This window comes from Sinohyriopsis cumingii, chromosome 15 (genome assembly GCF_028554795.1).
Source record: "Sinohyriopsis cumingii isolate HCF-2022 chromosome 15, ASM2855479v2, whole genome shotgun sequence".
NCBI lineage: Eukaryota > Metazoa > Mollusca > Bivalvia > Unionida > Unionidae > Sinohyriopsis > Sinohyriopsis cumingii.
In genome coordinates this window covers 133,004,525-133,023,578 of record NC_142975.1, presented here as the reverse complement: position 1 = coordinate 133,023,578, position 19,054 = coordinate 133,004,525, and the positions used below count along the sequence as shown (strand labels likewise).

The 19,054-nt window shown below is 35.7% G+C and overlaps 1 protein-coding gene across 1 annotated transcript in view; it reads left to right on the top strand.

Annotated features, from left to right (window-relative positions):
- The first annotated feature begins 6,190 nt into the window (after positions 1–6,190).
- LOC149782802 (E3 ubiquitin-protein ligase MYLIP-like) overlaps positions 6,191–19,054 on the top strand; it is a 34,284-nt gene continuing 21,420 nt past the window's right edge. The window contains exons 1-4 of the mRNA XM_089934320.1: positions 6,191–6,401; positions 7,935–8,125; positions 9,569–9,964; positions 11,228–11,484. Of these exons, the coding sequence (XP_089790446.1) occupies positions 6,315–6,401; positions 7,935–8,125; positions 9,569–9,964; positions 11,228–11,484 (931 nt within the window). The 5' untranslated portion in view covers positions 6,191–6,314. The remainder of the gene's footprint in view (positions 6,402–7,934; positions 8,126–9,568; positions 9,965–11,227; positions 11,485–19,054) is intronic.

Below are 19,054 nucleotides of genomic sequence, written 5' to 3'. Positions count from 1 at the left end.
ACAGAAAATAATCTTGGACCGCTTTGTTCCATGTTGCCACCTACCGATTTAAAGAGAAGAAAGTTGGCTACTATCCCTCATTGCATCTGCGATTTTCGGCCGATATAAATTGCGCCGTTGTTATACGCTGTTGGTTGGTTAGCATTACATACTAAAGGATGCAACTCATGAAATCCAACAGATGTCACTGGAACAGAGTACTGAAATATCTGCTTGAGCCGTTAAGTTGTGGCTAACATATCGGAACCATGGCTAGCGAAGATACTGAGTTTGAAGCTTCGCGCCTTCCTTATTTTACGAAGAAGTTCACAAAGGACAGCATTTAAAACCATTGATTTTTCCTGTATTTGGATTAGTATGTATCTCTCCGCTGCACTATTAGAATTTGTTTTGTTTTTGTTTTTGAAAAATTATCTTGATTTACACCGTAGCGAGAACAATTGGAACATCTTCTGCATTTTTCTCACAAAGTCGAGAAAGAAAACTCGGATGTAATTCACTGTCATTGATAACTATATTCTGAACTACCCGATACTTGTGTTCACATGAAACAATATGGCGGCCGAGGAGACAAAATCACAATCGGAACATTGGCGGCATTTACTGTTTTAATATAAGTGGTGCATTCAGCACGAGGATAAATCACCAAACCAATAAAATTGTGTATTCAAATTAGTGCTTCTAAGACTTTATGAAAATGGCCGAGCAATGTACTGAAAAAGACATTAGAATAGTTAGTTTGGTATCCTGACATTTTACCTGGTAGAGTGAAAGAGAGATTATATTCCAAGCGTACCAAATGCGAATGTTTGGAACAGGGTTGGGGTTGGGCTCAGACTGGCGGTGTGTGTGTGTGTGTATGGAGAAAAGTCATTTGCACCTTCGAGGTCTACCAGCAGATCACACCTGATACATAATTTCGTCTTGCAGATCAGATCTTGTTGCCCAAATGGGCAATATAGTATTCAGAAGTATACATCAAAACTTGTCGCGAATGTAAAGTGAAACGGACAAAAATTTTGTTGTGGATGCCAATAATGACACCATCACTCGTTGAAGAACAACGGCTGCTATCTTTCATGTGCAACGGAGGTAAGTCGTAGTTGACGATGGCCACATACAGCGTCCAGGGTATCGTTGCTGGGTCATTCACATGGCAGATAGCATCACAGCAGGGAGTTGCAGCGCCACGACATGTGTTTACAGCGCTTCAGGAAAACGCCAGATTAGGTTCACAAGAACGAAACTGACTAACTCGGGGTTAGCGAAATTTCTCTGAGAATAAATGGACACCAGGAACCATGTAATTAGATCATTCATGATGTTATAGTCTCAGTATCATCAAGTCAATGTTACTCTGACACCCAGTCAGATTAAAAAGCTGCAATTGGCATCAGAGAAGAAATCTGGGGGAAACATAACCCTGAAATCAGCGGCGTTTTAGGACCTAATTCATTATTGTTGACTGAACGTTAACTCAAAAACTACAATGATGCAAAGAAATCAAAGCTGGCGTTCGACTTGATCTTTCTGCGAATGCGATCAGCGACGCAACAAAAAACTGGCGGTATATTTCAGTTTCTAACGACACCAAAAGCAGCTGCACTTCTTTGCTGTTGAACAACTGGCGGTATGGCACTGAAACAAACAACAGGAAATGGCATAAACACCTAAAAAAAGACACGATCTAAGATTACCAGGAAGGCGGTATGGTCAAGGTCTGAGACTGCCTGGAGCGCTTCGCTAAAACTCTCTATGTCCAATGTTGATGTACTTGATGCTGCTCGGCGATTAAACATAAAAAACTTCAGAACTGTTTTATACTTGATCAGTTATTGGAAAAACCAAATAATATTGAAACAGGTATCATTAATCTCGATGGAGGTTCCCGCCCTGGTATTCAGTGGGTTGCACACGCGGCTGATCCACTTGGAGTTGTCTATTTTGATTCGTATGGATTTGTGCCACCAAAATAATTTTTACGATATAGTGGCTTAGTCGGTGACGTACCAATCTGGTATTCAACATTACTAACACAGACAATAACGGATCCACCAATATGCGGTCCAGAAATACTTAACGCCGTATCAAGGTCATCCGCGCCGCCTCATAAAGTTGTGCATGAGTATACCGACCATCGTTTTAAACAGGTTAATAGTTTATAATGGTAGATATTTACGAAAGAGTTGCTAAAAGCAAACCCCAGGGTGACATTGATTTGTCCAAAAATGCAACACGAGATGAACGTCTTAATTTTTTGCGTCTCGATCTTGACACAAAATGAAATTGTTGTTTTTCCGGATCAGCAAGGACGGTTAAAGACGAGTAATATCCCGTTGACAGATATTATTCTGCGAGTTCCAGGCCACGCCGAAGATAACTTATTGGTGATACTAAAACCGGTAAGATGAAAGAATCCAGGGATTCAATTCTAACAATCATGGGAGACATTGCTGAACGTGTAAGAGGAATTGGAGATATAATCTATGGCGATCTCAACATGAGCAGAAATACAATTATCAGTGTGAGAGAACTAAAATCAGACGATGACATGGCCACACAAAAATGCGTGGACAACAATAACTCCACGATCAGAACTGAGATGAGTAAATGCTAAGGCCGGTGATGCAATGACTGGTGATCTCAACATGAGTGGAAATACCATTGCTAATTTGAAAGAACCAGAATCAAACGATGACACTGCAACGAAGAAATACGTGGTCAACAGTAGCATCCTTATGATAACCTCTTTAATGACAATCAATAATGGAATAGCTACGTTCAGATCTGAATATGCCAATCATGTAGGCGCGTTTGTAAAGTTTCGTAGAAACCTAAATAGAAGCATAAATAATTTCTCTGGAAATACAACGGTCATCAACACCATGCTCCCTGAAATTCATGCATAACTTGTTAATCTAGTCAACGTTAAAACAACAATCGAAATTATTAACAGTGAGCTCACCAACATCAACGCAAGAATAAATTCGATAATCACTCAACTCGATCAAATCAAAATGATTGCCGATGGTTTAATTCACACAACTCATCAACATGGTATACACAGTAGCTTCTGGAGAAGTTGCATGGACACCGTTGAATAGCATTATCAGATATACCGCTGAGGTCACAGGGGTATATGGATTCTCCGTGTCAGCAGCTAAAAATGTAATATAATTGCGACACATTTATTGCATCATTCCGCCGACGAACTTTCCGGAACAATCTGAGTTGTGTTAAATCAAAATACCGAGGAAACACGCATACTGGATCCAGAAGACAAAAATAATTGACTGCAGCGATGTATTGGTGGTGTCAGCACTTTAATCGATTACTTAGTATAACACATTATGAAGCCCACACAGTCTTTCGGTATAATAAAGCATGGAATACATCGCTGAAAGAAACTATCGACGAGCACATGATAAAACAATAAAAAATGTCGCAGACGAATCATCGTCATCGACAACGTTGTATACGCGGTTTCCTAACTGGTCGCTGAAAAAATGACGTTGATCGGCACATTATGACCGATGCTCGTGATACCGTCAGTGGCTGGAATCGGTGTCTCTGTTGTTTTCGGTGTTGTTGGTAAACTCAATATTATCGCCAAAAAAATCTATACATGTAGCAGTAAAATATTGCACAAATATCCGGAAATAGCGTACGTTGCGACATATGCATGCATAAATATATCATCGATACTGTCAGTGGAGATAAACGATGGTGTAATATCGGACAATGAATTTGCTGAGATCAGGGATATTTATTATCGATATCACAAGAACTCCAAAAGACCTTTGCCAACGTTGCTAGCGCCACATTTAGAATCTGCCGTATAGATAATAATGACCATATAAATAATCACACAACTGGAACAGATCATCGTTAACACAACACCGCCGACAACCACACCGATATCAGCAACATCAACACAGTCGCAATTCGATATTTGTTTACCGATTCCGATAAAAGCTCCAAATGATCGGTCACTTGAAATCGCACTGTCGCTATTACATATTTATTATAGTTGGCCAAATATCAGAGAAAAAATCATTTGGTGGATTAGACGCTACAAATTCACAGGATATCTTGCAGAACCGCAGCAGTGCAACATACCCCGTCTGGGAAGTTATTACCATTCCAACAAGATCATATAAAATCGAGCAAATCGGTGATAAATTAAATCAATAAAAGAATCAAAGATCGCTATCAAGGTACAGGAGCCAATGCTGATCACAGCCATTGAAATATCAACGCATAATTACACCGTCGACATCTATAAGTCGTCGATCAGAACCGTGTGGTGGTGACCGCTGAAAGCGCCAATCTATGTTGGACCACCACAACGATCTGAATATTTATAAACAAGTATTCATGAAAGGTCCAGATGATTATAGAACAAATTTGCAATTGTATGTCAAAGTAGATCCTCCCTTCCGGAAAATAGAGAAAATGACAGACGGTAAAGAATACGTGGGATCGTTCGATGATGAAATATTTCGGGGGTAGGGGGGTGGGTGGGGTTTAATACTTCTTGGAGTGATACATAGATTAAATAACCCTACTTCGGTATTAGTCCGCTAATTAGAGGAGGAACATAGATGTGAACAAAGAAATCTAAAAGATCCGATGCAGAAATGATGATCTTAAACGTAATTTCGTTGCCTTACATCAGCATCTGAATCAGCTGCAGTCTGACTCAAAATTCATTTAGATACAGCAATTAGCAAGGGTGATATGATGGGTGTAAACGGCGTAAAATACAAAACCGCATGTCTTAAGTACCTTAAGTTCCAAGAAGACCAGCTGCCCAAGTTCTCAGTGACAAAAAAAATATTTTCCGAAGAAATATGCTAAATGGGAAAAAATAAAAATACAGAAAGTATTCTCCAACATGATGATGATCCAAGGGGTAGTGGTCGTCAAGTATCGCCGGGTATTGTCAAAAACACATCTACGATTTCTGTAAATCTGGTCAGTCACGCAGTCGACGGTAGCAATACCTCGTCTGGGCAAGCATTAAGATAGGCCCAGCAGAGATATGTTCTTTACATTTTTCCAGATGTTCTGCCGGGTCATTTGATTGTGTCGGTGCCCGTTAATCCTATTTATCAACGATGTCATAATCCATCGCTGTCACGAATACTTTTTCGTCTAACCGACCACGAAATGGTCCGCCATGAAATAGCCTACAATGATCGACCTCTCTCGGCCAATGAGCTAAAAACTGTAAAAAATTAAAAACTAAAATTTAAAAAAAAATTGTTGCTAATGTTTTTTTTTTTTGTTTTTTTTTTTTTTTGGGAGGGGGTATATATCTTATTTGTTGGATATTCCTCTCATTCTGTGAGAATCTTAATCGATTCCATTACAAGTTTTTTTTTTAGCTCTCTCGTACGAGCACTTACAGCCGCTTGAGTTAATTGCGCTTGCTAATGGAACAAATGTAGCTATATCATGCTGGTCATGTAAATCCGACAATGACAATTCCAATTCGAGCTGGAGTAATTTGATAAATCTGTACTTTGACGCCAGGGCATATAAGCTCTCTTTACGTCGCTGATGTATCATCTCAAAATCATTATTTATTTTTTCAACATGTAGTTGTACCGCGAGTCCATCGTAAAGATAATCTCGTTAATATTTTCCTGGTTCATTATACAACAAATGTATTTCTTGAATAAAAGCATCGCTTGGCGCTCAAAATTAAGAGGTTAGTTGTAGGACTGGTTGACTTGGTGTCAGGATAATGTGACTATGTTGGTCATGGTGCTAAATGTCAGCAGAATCTGAGGAATGTTGCCCCTGTGCTAGACGTCACACACACACACAGACACACACACACACACTTTATGAAAGACATTAATCGCTATTATAACAATTACATGTAAGAATAATAACAGGTGAATGAGTCAGTATTAAATTTAACGACAATGATCCCATTAAAAAAATCTAATAGTAAATTGGTCACAGTTTTGACAGGCCATTAAAAAAAAATATTTTATTTTTTTAATAATTTTTTTTTAGCCGCTGAAACGTTATTGATATTGACCCTTGGAAGCGTCTTTGTGTAGACAAAAATCTGATCTACCGATACAAACTGTTACGACGGATTTTATTGGTGAATAGAATGAACGAAACATTGGATTGGATGGTTATGATGTCATAAAGTTCACGTGCAGTACGACTGCTGTAATACATGTATATATTTCTAAGTGCAACTACACGCAATAACTTAGAGAAAAGCAGTAATGAAAAGACAAAAGATTTTGTTCCAGGATCTGAAGATTTTGAGTTAGTGAATTAGAAACATGTTGTGCTATGTTACTCAACCCAATTGGGTTGTTTTAGAAGTAGAGGTGGATCCTAAGGCAAACGGACAGGAGTGCATTGACAAAGTAAGTTGCTTCCTGCTGTGTTGATTACCCAACATACTGATATGTTGTACATTCTGACTTTTGCTTTCACATTCACTCCTTGAGAACGATATTGTGAATGGGAGTTTAACAAATTTATATATGTTTTATGGTTTAAATTTGCGTGTGTTTTGTTCTTTAATGAAATGAATTGTCCTTTACTCGGTAATTGTGGTCCACATATTCAGCCGTAGCTACGTTAGATATGTTGATCTAAAAAGTAGCCGATCTCAAGTAGCAATGAACTTGTTTGGAATTTCTGTTCAGAATGCATCCTATTTTCTTCTTTTTTTTGGTAATAATCATGTCTCTGTTAAAAAGTAGAGACAATGAATACTATACGATACAAATTTAATACTTGGAACCTACATATTGTAGCCAATACCGCCATGTTCGACCTTGAATCAGCTGATTGGCCTGTTTGTCGGTGTAACTTAAGCAAAATCAACACTCCTTGAGGCTTTACAGTTGTATTGTAAAACTAATAAAACATTATACTTGATAGCTGGAAAATACAAATAAGATTGATTGATTTGGTTATGTGGGGTTTACATTTTACGACATATGATGTATTTGGTGGAGAAAAAAAGAAATCGACTTACTTGAAGCTATTGACTTCATGTGTTATTTGTGTTTGTTTTTAAAAAAATAAATTTGCAAGAAATGTTCCTCGTATGGAGTACAGTATTAATAAGCATTAACTTGTGTTCACATACAGTTTCATTATGTGTCCTTTAAAATTAATGTAATAATGCACTTTAAAAAATACGATTTTGAACCTTGAAAAAAACCTTGAAATTTTTTAATGAAATATGCTACTAACCCTGTGCTTAGATACTGAGAAGAGCAAAGACATGTAAAGATAGATATTTTCCGCAGAACATTAGATCAGTTGCCTGGTCATGCTCAGGCCAGGCGTACTCATTAATAAATGACTTGCACTTTGTTATACACTAATAGCTTAATATCTTTGACTACATCAATAGTAATGACAGCTTGATATTTAAATGGTTTTTTTTATGATTTATTTAAACACCTGAATGATTTGAGAGCATATTTTTTATCTAAATGATTGTTTTTGCCAAACAACAAGTATTTAGTACTTCCAGTAATTCCGCATAAATAATAGATGACAAATACATATCTTGGCTGGTAGTTGTATCAGTGTATTGATCGTGCTTGTGAGAAACTCGTGTGCATAACTAGAGACAATTTTTTTATTATTTCCAAATCTGTAATTTCAGGATTGATATTTAAATAACAGAAGCATGCAGTGCATGTTAAAGAAAAGTGTTGATATTAGCTGAGTATAAAACTTAAACATAAAGCTGATCATGACCCTTCTCTAAATTTTTGTGACATTACCATAGACAAGCATCATGAAGATTTCAGCTTTTCTTTGTCAGATTTGAGCTCATCTTAAGCCTTGGGCAAGTGGATTTGTCCAACCCCTATCTTAATGTTACTTAACTCGTTTTGGTAAATATAAATGTAATTTTTTTTTTGTATTTACAGGTTTGTCAGCAGCTAGGAATTGTCGAGGAAGACTACTTTGGACTTCAGTATAAAGGAGGGAAAGGGGAGAACCTCTGGTTGAACCTACGCAACCGAATTGACAGACAGATGATTGGCATGTCACCATTCCGTCTACAGTTGCGAGTAAAATTCTTTGTCCAACCACATTATATATTGCAAGAGACTACAAGGTATAAACTGATATTAATGACAGACAGACTTACAGTACATGATTTTTTCATTGTTGCATGTTTTTGCAAAGTTACTTGATCTTTATTGGAGTGAATAGCTTAAATTCTTTTGAAATCATTTAACTATTATAAACATTATTTGTGTGAAGAACATTCATATTGTGATCATGTTTCAGGGCAAGCTTAAAATTAGATTGGAGTTTTAAAATTAGGGTTTGTATTATTATTATAGAATATCAGAATATATAATATATTAAGCGCTTCAAATTCTGTGCTAAACCAGTTCAGTTGAATGCACAAATCAGTTTAAATCAATTTCGTGATTTTTTTTAACCATTGGTGGTGGAAGTGCTAGTGTCAGCAATGAAAAACTTTATATGCAGTGTGATCATCATATCAGTCCAGTGTTTTTGCTGAAAGATTTCTTATGAAATCTGGTTGGTCCTAAATGAAATGGTGCATGCTAATATTCAGTATCATCACCATTGCAGTGATCTTGCAAATCTTACTGCTGCTGCTTCTGATTCCAAAGTCACATCAGTGTGAGATTTTCACCAGAAGACTTATGGTTTCTAGCTGGTTCTAAATGAAGATAGAGCCAACAGTGACATCCAGTATGGCTGCTACATCTCCCATCTGTCACCTTGAATATTTTTTCTATTGCCACTTCTGAATACATGGTCGTATTATACTTAAATCAGTTCCGATATGACATCCAACTTGGCTGCCACAGCAGAATGTAGTTTTCACTAAAAGACTCTGTATGGTGTCGAGTTGATCGTAAGTGAAATGGTGTTGATCTGAGTTCCACTATGGCCATCTTTAAAATCTAATTATGACTACTTTTCCTTGATGACTGGTCATATTGATATAATTCCTTATGGTATCAAGTTGGCCCTAAATAAAAATGGTATCACTCTGACATCCACAACAGCCATTTTGAAAAAAGTTTTATTGCTGAAGAAGATCAGATGGTTTCAGCTCCTGGTTAAAAGGAAAAAATAATTTTATCTGTAGTTCCTTTCCAGTTGACTCTTGTTAATTTGTTTGTTGATGAAGATCATATGTACACACTTCTAACAGTTAATATCTTCCAAATCATTGAAGACTTTTTTCATGGTTATGCAGCTTGACATGTATTTGTTTCATGATAAAGAGTTTCACATACATAATTCTGGGCTTTATCAGATTCTTACATCAAGAGTCAGTATTCCTTAATTACATGCTTACTGACAGAACATGTGTATTTTTGTAATTTTGAAAGTCAGAGAATGTGTTTCAACTGCAAATTTGATAACTGAAGAGAAAAAATTTGAAAGATAGGATATAAGACAAAAATGTAGAGATCTGTTGTTACTCACCAAACCAAAAGAATGTGCCTATAATTTACAGTGTTTTCATACATAAACAATCTACTTTATCACTGAATTTAAATCTCTACAGGAACCAGTTTTACTTGCAAGTGAAGCAAGATCTACAGACCCAAAAACTTTGGACAGAAAATATGCAACAGACATCTGTTATAGCAGCATTGATGGCGCAAGCTGAGTTTGGAGACTTGCAGAACAAAAATATCCAGTTCAATCATTATAGGAACCTTCTCCAAGGCTGGACAGAGCCAACCCATATGTTGCTGCAGAGCATAGCTAGTGAACATGAAAAGCTTCAGGGACTTGAACATAGTGCAGCTGCGTATAGAATGCTTCAGGTGGCTGCAGAGTTGCAAAATTATGGGATGGAGTACCATGAAGCTAGAGTGTCATCTGGGGATTTGATTCAGGTTGGAGTGGGACCCGAAGGGGTTTTCTTGTGCAATGACAAATTGGAACAAACTGAAAAGTATGTGGCTACTTAATAAAATCTAGCTTTCCTTTATTTTGTCAGGTCATAATTCGAAATAACCACTGGGGCAGTTTCAACCAATCTTGCAGAAAGCATCATAGAATGATGTTATTACAGATTTGTTCATGTGATTCTAATCCACCTTCAGATTTTGTCACAGTTAATAAAAAAAGAGAAGAAAAAAAACATTTAAAGAACTGCTGATCAGAATTTGATAAAATGTAACAGAAAGCTTCCGGACAAGAAGGCCTTTCAGTATTTGGCATCATGACTTAAAAATAAAATAACAAATTCAAAACCGCCTTCTCAAAAAGTGCTTAACAGAATTTGAGTATTTTTGACAATGCATTTTGGCATCAATGCACTTTAGTTCCATACATATGATGTCACCCATCAGTATGGCCATTGTTACTAAAAATAGAAAACTTTCAATCAGCTTCTTAAATACTGGTCAACTGAAGTTGAATAAATTTTACAGAAAGCATTATGGCGTGATGCCTGTTTTGAGCTTGTGGTAAGCTACTAATCTGCCATCATAGTTGGATGTCTTTAGTAAGATAATATAAATACCAGATAAAAAATACCTCATTCAGATTTCTTGTCATTCTGGCATTGTATTTGGCTTTTATATAGAAGTCAGCCAGGTAACTGATCTTTACAGATTTGTGGGCTCATTCATCTATGTTCACATTTCCATTTTACTTGCCAGGTGAAATATGATTTGTAAAAAAACAAATGTCAGATTGATGATCTTTTTGCATGCCGAGATGAAAGAGGACTTTTAATTTCTGCTGTTTTTTTAAAAAGTTTTCCTTCTTACCCACTCGTTACTCATTAGTTCAAGATGAGTGGATTTGTCAAACCCTAGTAACATAAAAATGGGATCAATGTATGTCATTTAGTAACTTGTGAACTACTTATTTGTGTTTAAAAACCTTTTACTGCAAGGTATTTTGTAGTCCTACAGTAATTTTTTTTCATTCTTGTATGGCTTTTGGAATCAGGAGGATGGATATTGTATTAATAATTATTTTCAAATTAGATTTGTACCAAAAAATAAAAATTAAGAAATACAGAATTAGTTAAAGAATAAAATCTCACTAAAATAGTTGTCTTTAATCATATTAATGTTTGATTTCTTTTATCTCCAATTTCCATGTATATCAAACATCACTTGTTCCGCCTAATTTATATTGGGTTCCTTTTCTGAAGCATTCAACAGTTATTATTTTCTTTTATTTATTTGTTTTATTTTTGCAGAATCGGTTATCCCACCATACAGAAGGCTGTTCATTCTGGAAGAATTTGTAATCTACATATTGTGAATGACAAAGGAGAAGTTACAGAAATGATTTTCAAACTGGTGAGCCAAAAGGCTGCCAATGCCTTGTATCGGTCAGTCACAGAAATGCACTCTTTCTTTCGATGTGATACTGTGCAAGTGGCAGTGGCCAGTCAGTTCAGTCGAGATCTAAAAGGGACGTTTGCATCAATTTTCAATGAGAAAACAACTGTTGGTGAGTTTCTGTATTCATAGATTATCTTCTCTGATCATCATTTTACATTGTACCAAAAACAAAAGCCTTTCTGTCTGTTCACATATATTTGCTGGCATATTTGTCACAAAAAGTCCTTTATAGTTTCCTTGCTATGGAATGTTATTTGTGAGTATTATCAACAAACAACTTTTTTATTCCTACAGTTTTGGAATGAAAAATTGGGGAAAATGTCCAGCTTCAGTGACAGTAGTAAGGGCATATAAAATTACCCTTATCCATCAAACTAGCTGTCACATATTGGTTGATGTTAGCCTCTATATCATTACAGGTACTGTGGTAGGGCATCCATTGCACATGGATTTTAGTTTCTACACGTTTTCTTCAGAGGAAGCTGTTATAATCTTTTATCAATTCTCCAGCACCAGCATCATTATCAATAGTTTAAAGTTTGGGTTGAAGTTATTTTTTGAACGCATGCCCCATGATAGATTCACATGATACTTGGATTGGGTCATTCATTCTGCGACACGCTTGCCCTTTTTACCCTAAAGGTCAAGCTGACGTTCATAGAAAATTTGCAATAAGATTTTAGTTCCAGTTAATTCATTTGATCATATTTCCAAAGCTACATGAGGGATTTGCTTCATACTTTGGATGAGGCATTATGAAGCTAAGACAATTCATTCTGTGACATGCTCATACAGCCTTGTTGGTAAGATCAAAAATTTTAGATAAAAAGGTTGTTACTAAAAAGGTACAAAATGTTTGTGTAACTTGGTAGATTTTTTACAAAAAAAATTGCATTGTACAGTTTAGTGTTAAAGCATGTGTGTAAACAACCAAAGCTACAGTTTAGTATTCCCACCACTTTGTAAGATCACCCATTCTGCCATACAAGAATTTAGAGATGTGCAGTATTACTGACATACCGGTTTACCGCAGTATTTTTTCTTTCTGTGGTACGTACCATGGTACTTTTTCACTGTACCAGCACATCAGTAGTTTCTGTCAGTAAAGTATATGTGGAAATTCATGAGGAGTCTGGTTATGGCTTTTATGACATAAACATCATATTTTCATTATTTATGACAAAATAGTTCAACAAATTAACTTTTGTTTTTACAGAATGGTTTTATCTATCACAAATTGACGGTGACATTACAAATATAATTTTCCTACAAACCCATTTAATCTTACTTGGCTGATATGGCATACGCAGATAATCAGTCTGTGATTCCGTATCGCACTTCTGAAATTAATGTATTGCAGCCTGGAAATAATTTTAAAACTTTTAATATTAAATAATAGTCCACATATAAGATATCCTGAATGATTTATTGATTTACATTTTATATTATTTAAAAATGCTTACACACGTTTGCAATTTTTAAGACAGGCAGTCATATTTAGTGAAAATGGCCGCTTTTGAGGCTAAAGATAAAGGGAGAGTACTGTAAGTAGCGACGGGCATTTTATATGCATTTTGCTGTATCAAAGCCGAGAAATTTGAGTTGTGGAGGTCAACAATATCTTGGACAAAACTATTTGACAGTGAGTTCTCAGAGATCAAACATGAGAGAAGGAGAGAGAGAGAGCAAGAGCAAGTACTTTGCTGCTGAAATCTTGAATTGACATTTTTAAAATTTCAGACAATGCAAGAAACACTATGCTAATTTTTTTGTATCCATTTAGCGTGTTTATTTACTGATACATATATCAGCATAAAAGGAGACATTTCAAACTTGTTCCCCATGTATGATGTAAGAACTTTGCAGATGATTTAATAGCCTCATTGTGTGAAGTTTCTCTGTTGCTTTATACACCACTCCCACAATAACTTGTGAACCTCCTTATGATGCAGGGTCATTCATGGATCCCATTTTTCTACCAGAAAGTACCCAAAAATTTACCCCTATTTGTTGAAAATTAAGAACATCGCTACCAAGAACATTGGTAACTTAAACTTTATATATCAGTCGTTTTATTGTTGAAAACATTTGATATGACCTGGAAATATGAATCAGTTTTATGAAATTATCAAGATTTAATAAGAAGTCATGTATTTTGTTAAAATTGCTTTCCAAACAACATTCCTACTTGAGGCAGCAATTTTATTAATAACTATTAAATAAATAATTTTTTTTTATCAAAACAATTTGTGTATTCTTTCTTTTAAATCGATTTAAGTGTAATAATCATAAATACAGTGTGATCCCCGCTACATCTTGCTCTGTTATAACATGAATTCGGCCATAACACGATCGTGGTGTGGCTCCCGAAATTTCATAAACATGTATTTTTCTCGTTCACAAAAAAAATTGTCTTAAAAATACCAAAAAAACCCTAGAAAGTTTCATATTATTTTGGGGAAGAGCTTGTGTATGAATAATACATGATAATCATGGTGTTGATCATGAAATTTTATATGTATTTTTCTTGTACACGGAAAAATAGTTTTTTTCTTAAAAGTACAAAAAAATAACATAAAAAGTATGACCTGTGACAAAATTTTTGAATATTTTAAATCTGTGTGTATGCATATTTTTGATGGAATTACTTGCATTGTGGATTCAGTGTATGTGATAAAATTCGTGGGTGAGTACACTGTGTTAATACTCTATTTGTGTTATACATTGGACATGCATATATAAATATATATGTATATGTACCAATTCGTGGTTCTCTAAATAAATTAAAAAATTATATATGCCTTCTCTGTTTTCACTACAGGTGTTCAGTGTCTTTTCATATTGATATGGAGGTCCCTTGATAACTCATGCCCTCACTTAATGTGTGGCCTATGTTTTTGGAACTCTTTGTACGCGAGTGATCATGGGAGACATGTATATTTAGATAAAGACTGAGTGTGAATACTTAATGTGTCTCATGCACTGATTAAGCTAGCTAGTTCAGATTGGTAGTTATTATTTTATTCAAGACTTATCAAGCAGTAACCATCCATCAGAACTGAATGTACCATATATCACTGCATGATGCACCTGCAGATCCTACATCATACCTGGCAAAATAAGCACCTACAGTGATTAATTCTGCTGGGCAAATACAAATTAAATCTTACAGCCCATAATAGGAAAGAAAATAATCCTGATTTTTGACAACAGTCATGAAAATCTTGATTCTGAGCAAGTTGAAATATTTAAGAATACTCTAACCCAGACAGTTATGGACTACAAAGGAAAGCATGTCCTTTGTGATCAACTGCTGATTGCTGAATGCCTATAAAACCCCTGACCTGTGTAGAAATCTCTTTGTTATGCCATCATCAGCTGCAGCAATTAATTTTATAAAACTGCATGCCCTTCTGGGGATAACTCGTCAATGGTCCGAGTCAGTAGAAACATTTTTATGCACTGCAGTAGTATTAAATGTCTTGAATAACAAGTCCCTTATGATTAACAGCTGATTGCAAAATACCTGTAAAACCTGACCTTGACACATAATGGAGGAGTTCTCTCAGTGACTTGTGATCATTTATGAAATGGATGAAAGCTTTTGTATTGCAGTAATAATAAAGGTTTTGAATAAGCACAAAACTATCTGGTGGCAGCTAAACAAAATAATTTCCTTACAAATTCTTGAATGTTTCTTGGCACATTCAGCACATTATTGGCCTTATCATGCCAAGCAAATTAGCTGAGTGCCTTCCCAAGCAAGGAACTTGCAACACAATGGCTATAATATCATGCCAGGCAATTGAGCCGAGTGCCTTCCCAAGCATGGCACTTGAACACACTGTCTATATCATGCCAGGCAAATGAACCTAGTGCCTTCCCAAGGAAGGAACTTGCAACAGAATGGCTATATCATGCCAGGCAAATGAGCTGAGATCCTTCCTAAGCATGGCACTTGCAACACACTGGCTATATCATTGGTTATTTTTTGTTTTTGGCACATTCAGCACATTATTGGCCTAATCATGCCAAGCAAACGAGCTAAGTGCCTTCCCAAGCATGGCACTTGCAACACACTGGCCATATCATGCCAAGCAAATGAGCCAAGTACCTTCCCAAGCAAGGAACTTGCAACACAATGGCTGTATGATGCCAGGCAAATGAGCTGAGATCCTTCCCAAGCATGGCACTTGCAACACACTGGCCATATCATGCCAAGCAAATGAGCCAAGTGCCTTCCCAAGCAAGGAACTTGCAACACAATGGCTGTATCATGCCAGGCAAATGAGCTGAGAGCCTTCCTAAGCATGGCACTTGCAACACACTGGCTATATCATTGGTTATTTTTTGTTTTTGGCACATTTAGCAGATTATTGGCCAATCATGCCAAGCAAACGAACTGAGTGCCTTCCCAAGAATGGCACTTGCAACACACATCTATATCATGCCAAGCAAATGAACCGAGTGCCTTCCTGAGCAAGGCACTTGCAACACACTGACCATATCATTGGAGGTGAAACCATACTCCAGTGCCACATATCAATACAATTTACAAGACACAGCCGTCAGAGTTGAATGCTCTGGTCAGCAGTGCTACCATGGCCATTCAAACAATAACCCAGAACAGAAAAGTAAAAAAAGGTAATTTGTTAAGCAAGCTGAATTTCATTTGACTGAGATGATTACTTATTGATCTAATATAAAAATATATATGTAGAATTTAAAAGCTTATTGTCCACCCTAATAATACAGATCATTATAGAGGGATAAGAAGAAAACAAGCCTTTCCTGTCAGGGGCTTGAAAAAGTTATGGTGGAAAAAAAGTAATATATTTATATATTCCAGATTAGTCCCGATTGTTGTCCACCTACAAAGCACTGTGAGTGATCAGTATTAAATGACAAAAAGAAATTCCTAAACAGTCCATAAGTGAGAATTTCCAAATATAATAATAGCTCATAAATACAATGTTAGAAGGAAAACAATGGACTTTACAATGTTTACACAGGACACGGGAAACAATTTTTGTAACTGCTATTTATAAAATTATCAAAGAAACTAGTATTTCATGATATTTTTGTGGACCTGTTTATCTGATCATGTCCTCAGACCTTTGTCTTGCATTGCTGTACAGTTAAGACAATATCTATGCAGCCATGTACCTAAGTCTAATACAGTTTGCTTGTACATCTACTTATATACCATTAAGATCTAAGTTAGATGCTGTACAAGAGTCCATACTGTAAAGGAAGTGTAACGATTCCATATGATTGACAAGTTGTCACTGACCACTATACATATACAATGATAGTCATGGTTATTGAGCTATACATCATCATAAAGTGCAGAGTGGAACCAAGTACATGTTCATATACATGTCATACATTTACACTTACTGAAATCACTATTGCTGAAGAGTTGAGCGTGATCTGTTTAAGTCGTGATTTATTTTTCCCTGTACTATATGAAAGAAGTGTTTAGTCAAAATGACATCTTTGTGTTTACTAGTCAATATCTATATAAAATTTGTATGGCTAAGTTGATGAGTATTTAAAGGCAACAAAGCATGACAAGACTTGCATATCCTGATTAACAATACACCATCATTCAGTTTAATGTAACAACATCATTCAATTTAATATAATAACATCATTCAATTTAATATAATAACATCATCTTTCAGTTTAATATAACAACATCATTTAATTTAAAGTAACATCATCATTCAATTTAATATAATAACATCATCATTCAATTTAATATAATAACATTCAGTTTAATATAATAACATCATTCAATTTAATATAATAACATCATTCAATTTAATATAATAACATCATTCAATTTGCTATAATAACATCATCTTTCAGTTTAATATAACAACATCATTTAATTTAAAGTAACATCATCATTCAGTTTAACATAATAACATCATCATTCAATTTAATATAATAACATCATTCAGTTGAATGTAACAACGACATTCAGTTAATTGTAACATTCAGTTTAATGTAATATCATTCAGTTTAACATAACATCATATCAATGAAACACCATTATTCAGTTTAATGTAGCAACATCATCATTCAGTTCAATGTAAGTGTGTATATGTTGGTTAGTTATCTATTAAAGGCATTGTCAGCACTTTATTTGGCTATATCATTCCAAACAAATGGGAACTAAGTTCCTTTCCCAATGTCAAAGGGGGCCATCTTACCATGGTTACCACAGGCAGGTATCAAACTCCTTGAATTAGGAGTCTAATACTGTACCAGATGAACTAATGCAGCTCCTACATTAAAAACAGTTGTTCATTAGGACCAATATCATTATATAAATTCTTTATATGCATTGAGATAAATAAATATAGTGGGTTAATATTTGCATTTTTTCTCTCACTCAATTAGCCCTCAGATAGCAAGTTTCTTAAATGTAATATATAATCTGAGCGCAATGTGACTATCTGGCCAAGATAAAAACTCATTTGGTAGGCATATGTCTTAAAACAAATTATCATAAAAACTAAGTATCTATGCCATATCATTTGAAACAGTATAGCCTCAGAATGCGAAAATTAGGCAAGGAAAACAAAGGAAAGTAAAAGCTGCCCAAGAATTCCCTAACCCTTATGAACTAAGCATGTTTGTTTATTCATTACTGATTTTATGTTACTTGACTGAGGTAATATCTTGCAGACTGTTATATACAGCATTTTATACATATAGTCTTAAATGCTGCCTTGGTGTTCATGCCCTGAAATTAAGTGATAACTTCCTCCCTGACTGGGTTATTAGTGCATTACTATTGCATAGCTCATATTCCCCCAATGTTAAGATTTCACCTTTGTTGGAGTGCAAATTAGGTCAAGTGGTTGAAAATTCTCTTCGAGGAGCTGCTTCTAAGGTCTGAAGTCTAATGTGTTCAGGGGGCCCTGAGTGGTCTAAAGCACTCATTGTTACAGAGCATTGCCATCTCACCTCTGTCTGCATGGGTTAAGTGTCGGATTCGGCCAATGTGGGTATGTGAGAAAGCTTTCCAGTAGCTTCACATGGGTCAGTGGTTCTTTCTGGGGTTTTCCCTAGTTCTTCCTCCACGGTTTAAACTGGCCACCATGTATAGCTAATCCTGTGCTGAAAAATGGGCATTAAACCCTACAATAACAACAGCTAATATGTTCAAAAACAGCCTCTTCAGTCAAACACTGGCCTCTTAACACAGATGGACACATAAGAGAGGTTACTTGTGTTCCATGTATAATGGTCCCCCACTTAAGAGGTCCCTCTCAAGATAAGCCAAAATTATACAAGGACACCTTGCCTTGCTTTAAAACTGTACATTTCAATCATTTGCCTCCTAACAAAAGGTCGCCTTTTTATCAGGCCATTTTTGTAGAGCTGGGTACCCTGAAAATTTTGTACTGTGGTATTTCTGAATGTACTGCAATGCATACCATGGTATACCACAATTATGTTAGTGACCAACAATTCAGTATTCTAGACACTTTCTTGTTTAATTTCTTTCTCTCTCTCTCTCTCTCAATAGTTAGAAAATTATTTTTCTCCAGTGTACAGCAAAAATACACCATACTATATCCATGATATTATTTAAAAAAAAGTATTAATTGTCTTGAGATAAAAAGAAAAGTAAATATTTCACCTAAAAAAGGAATCACGGT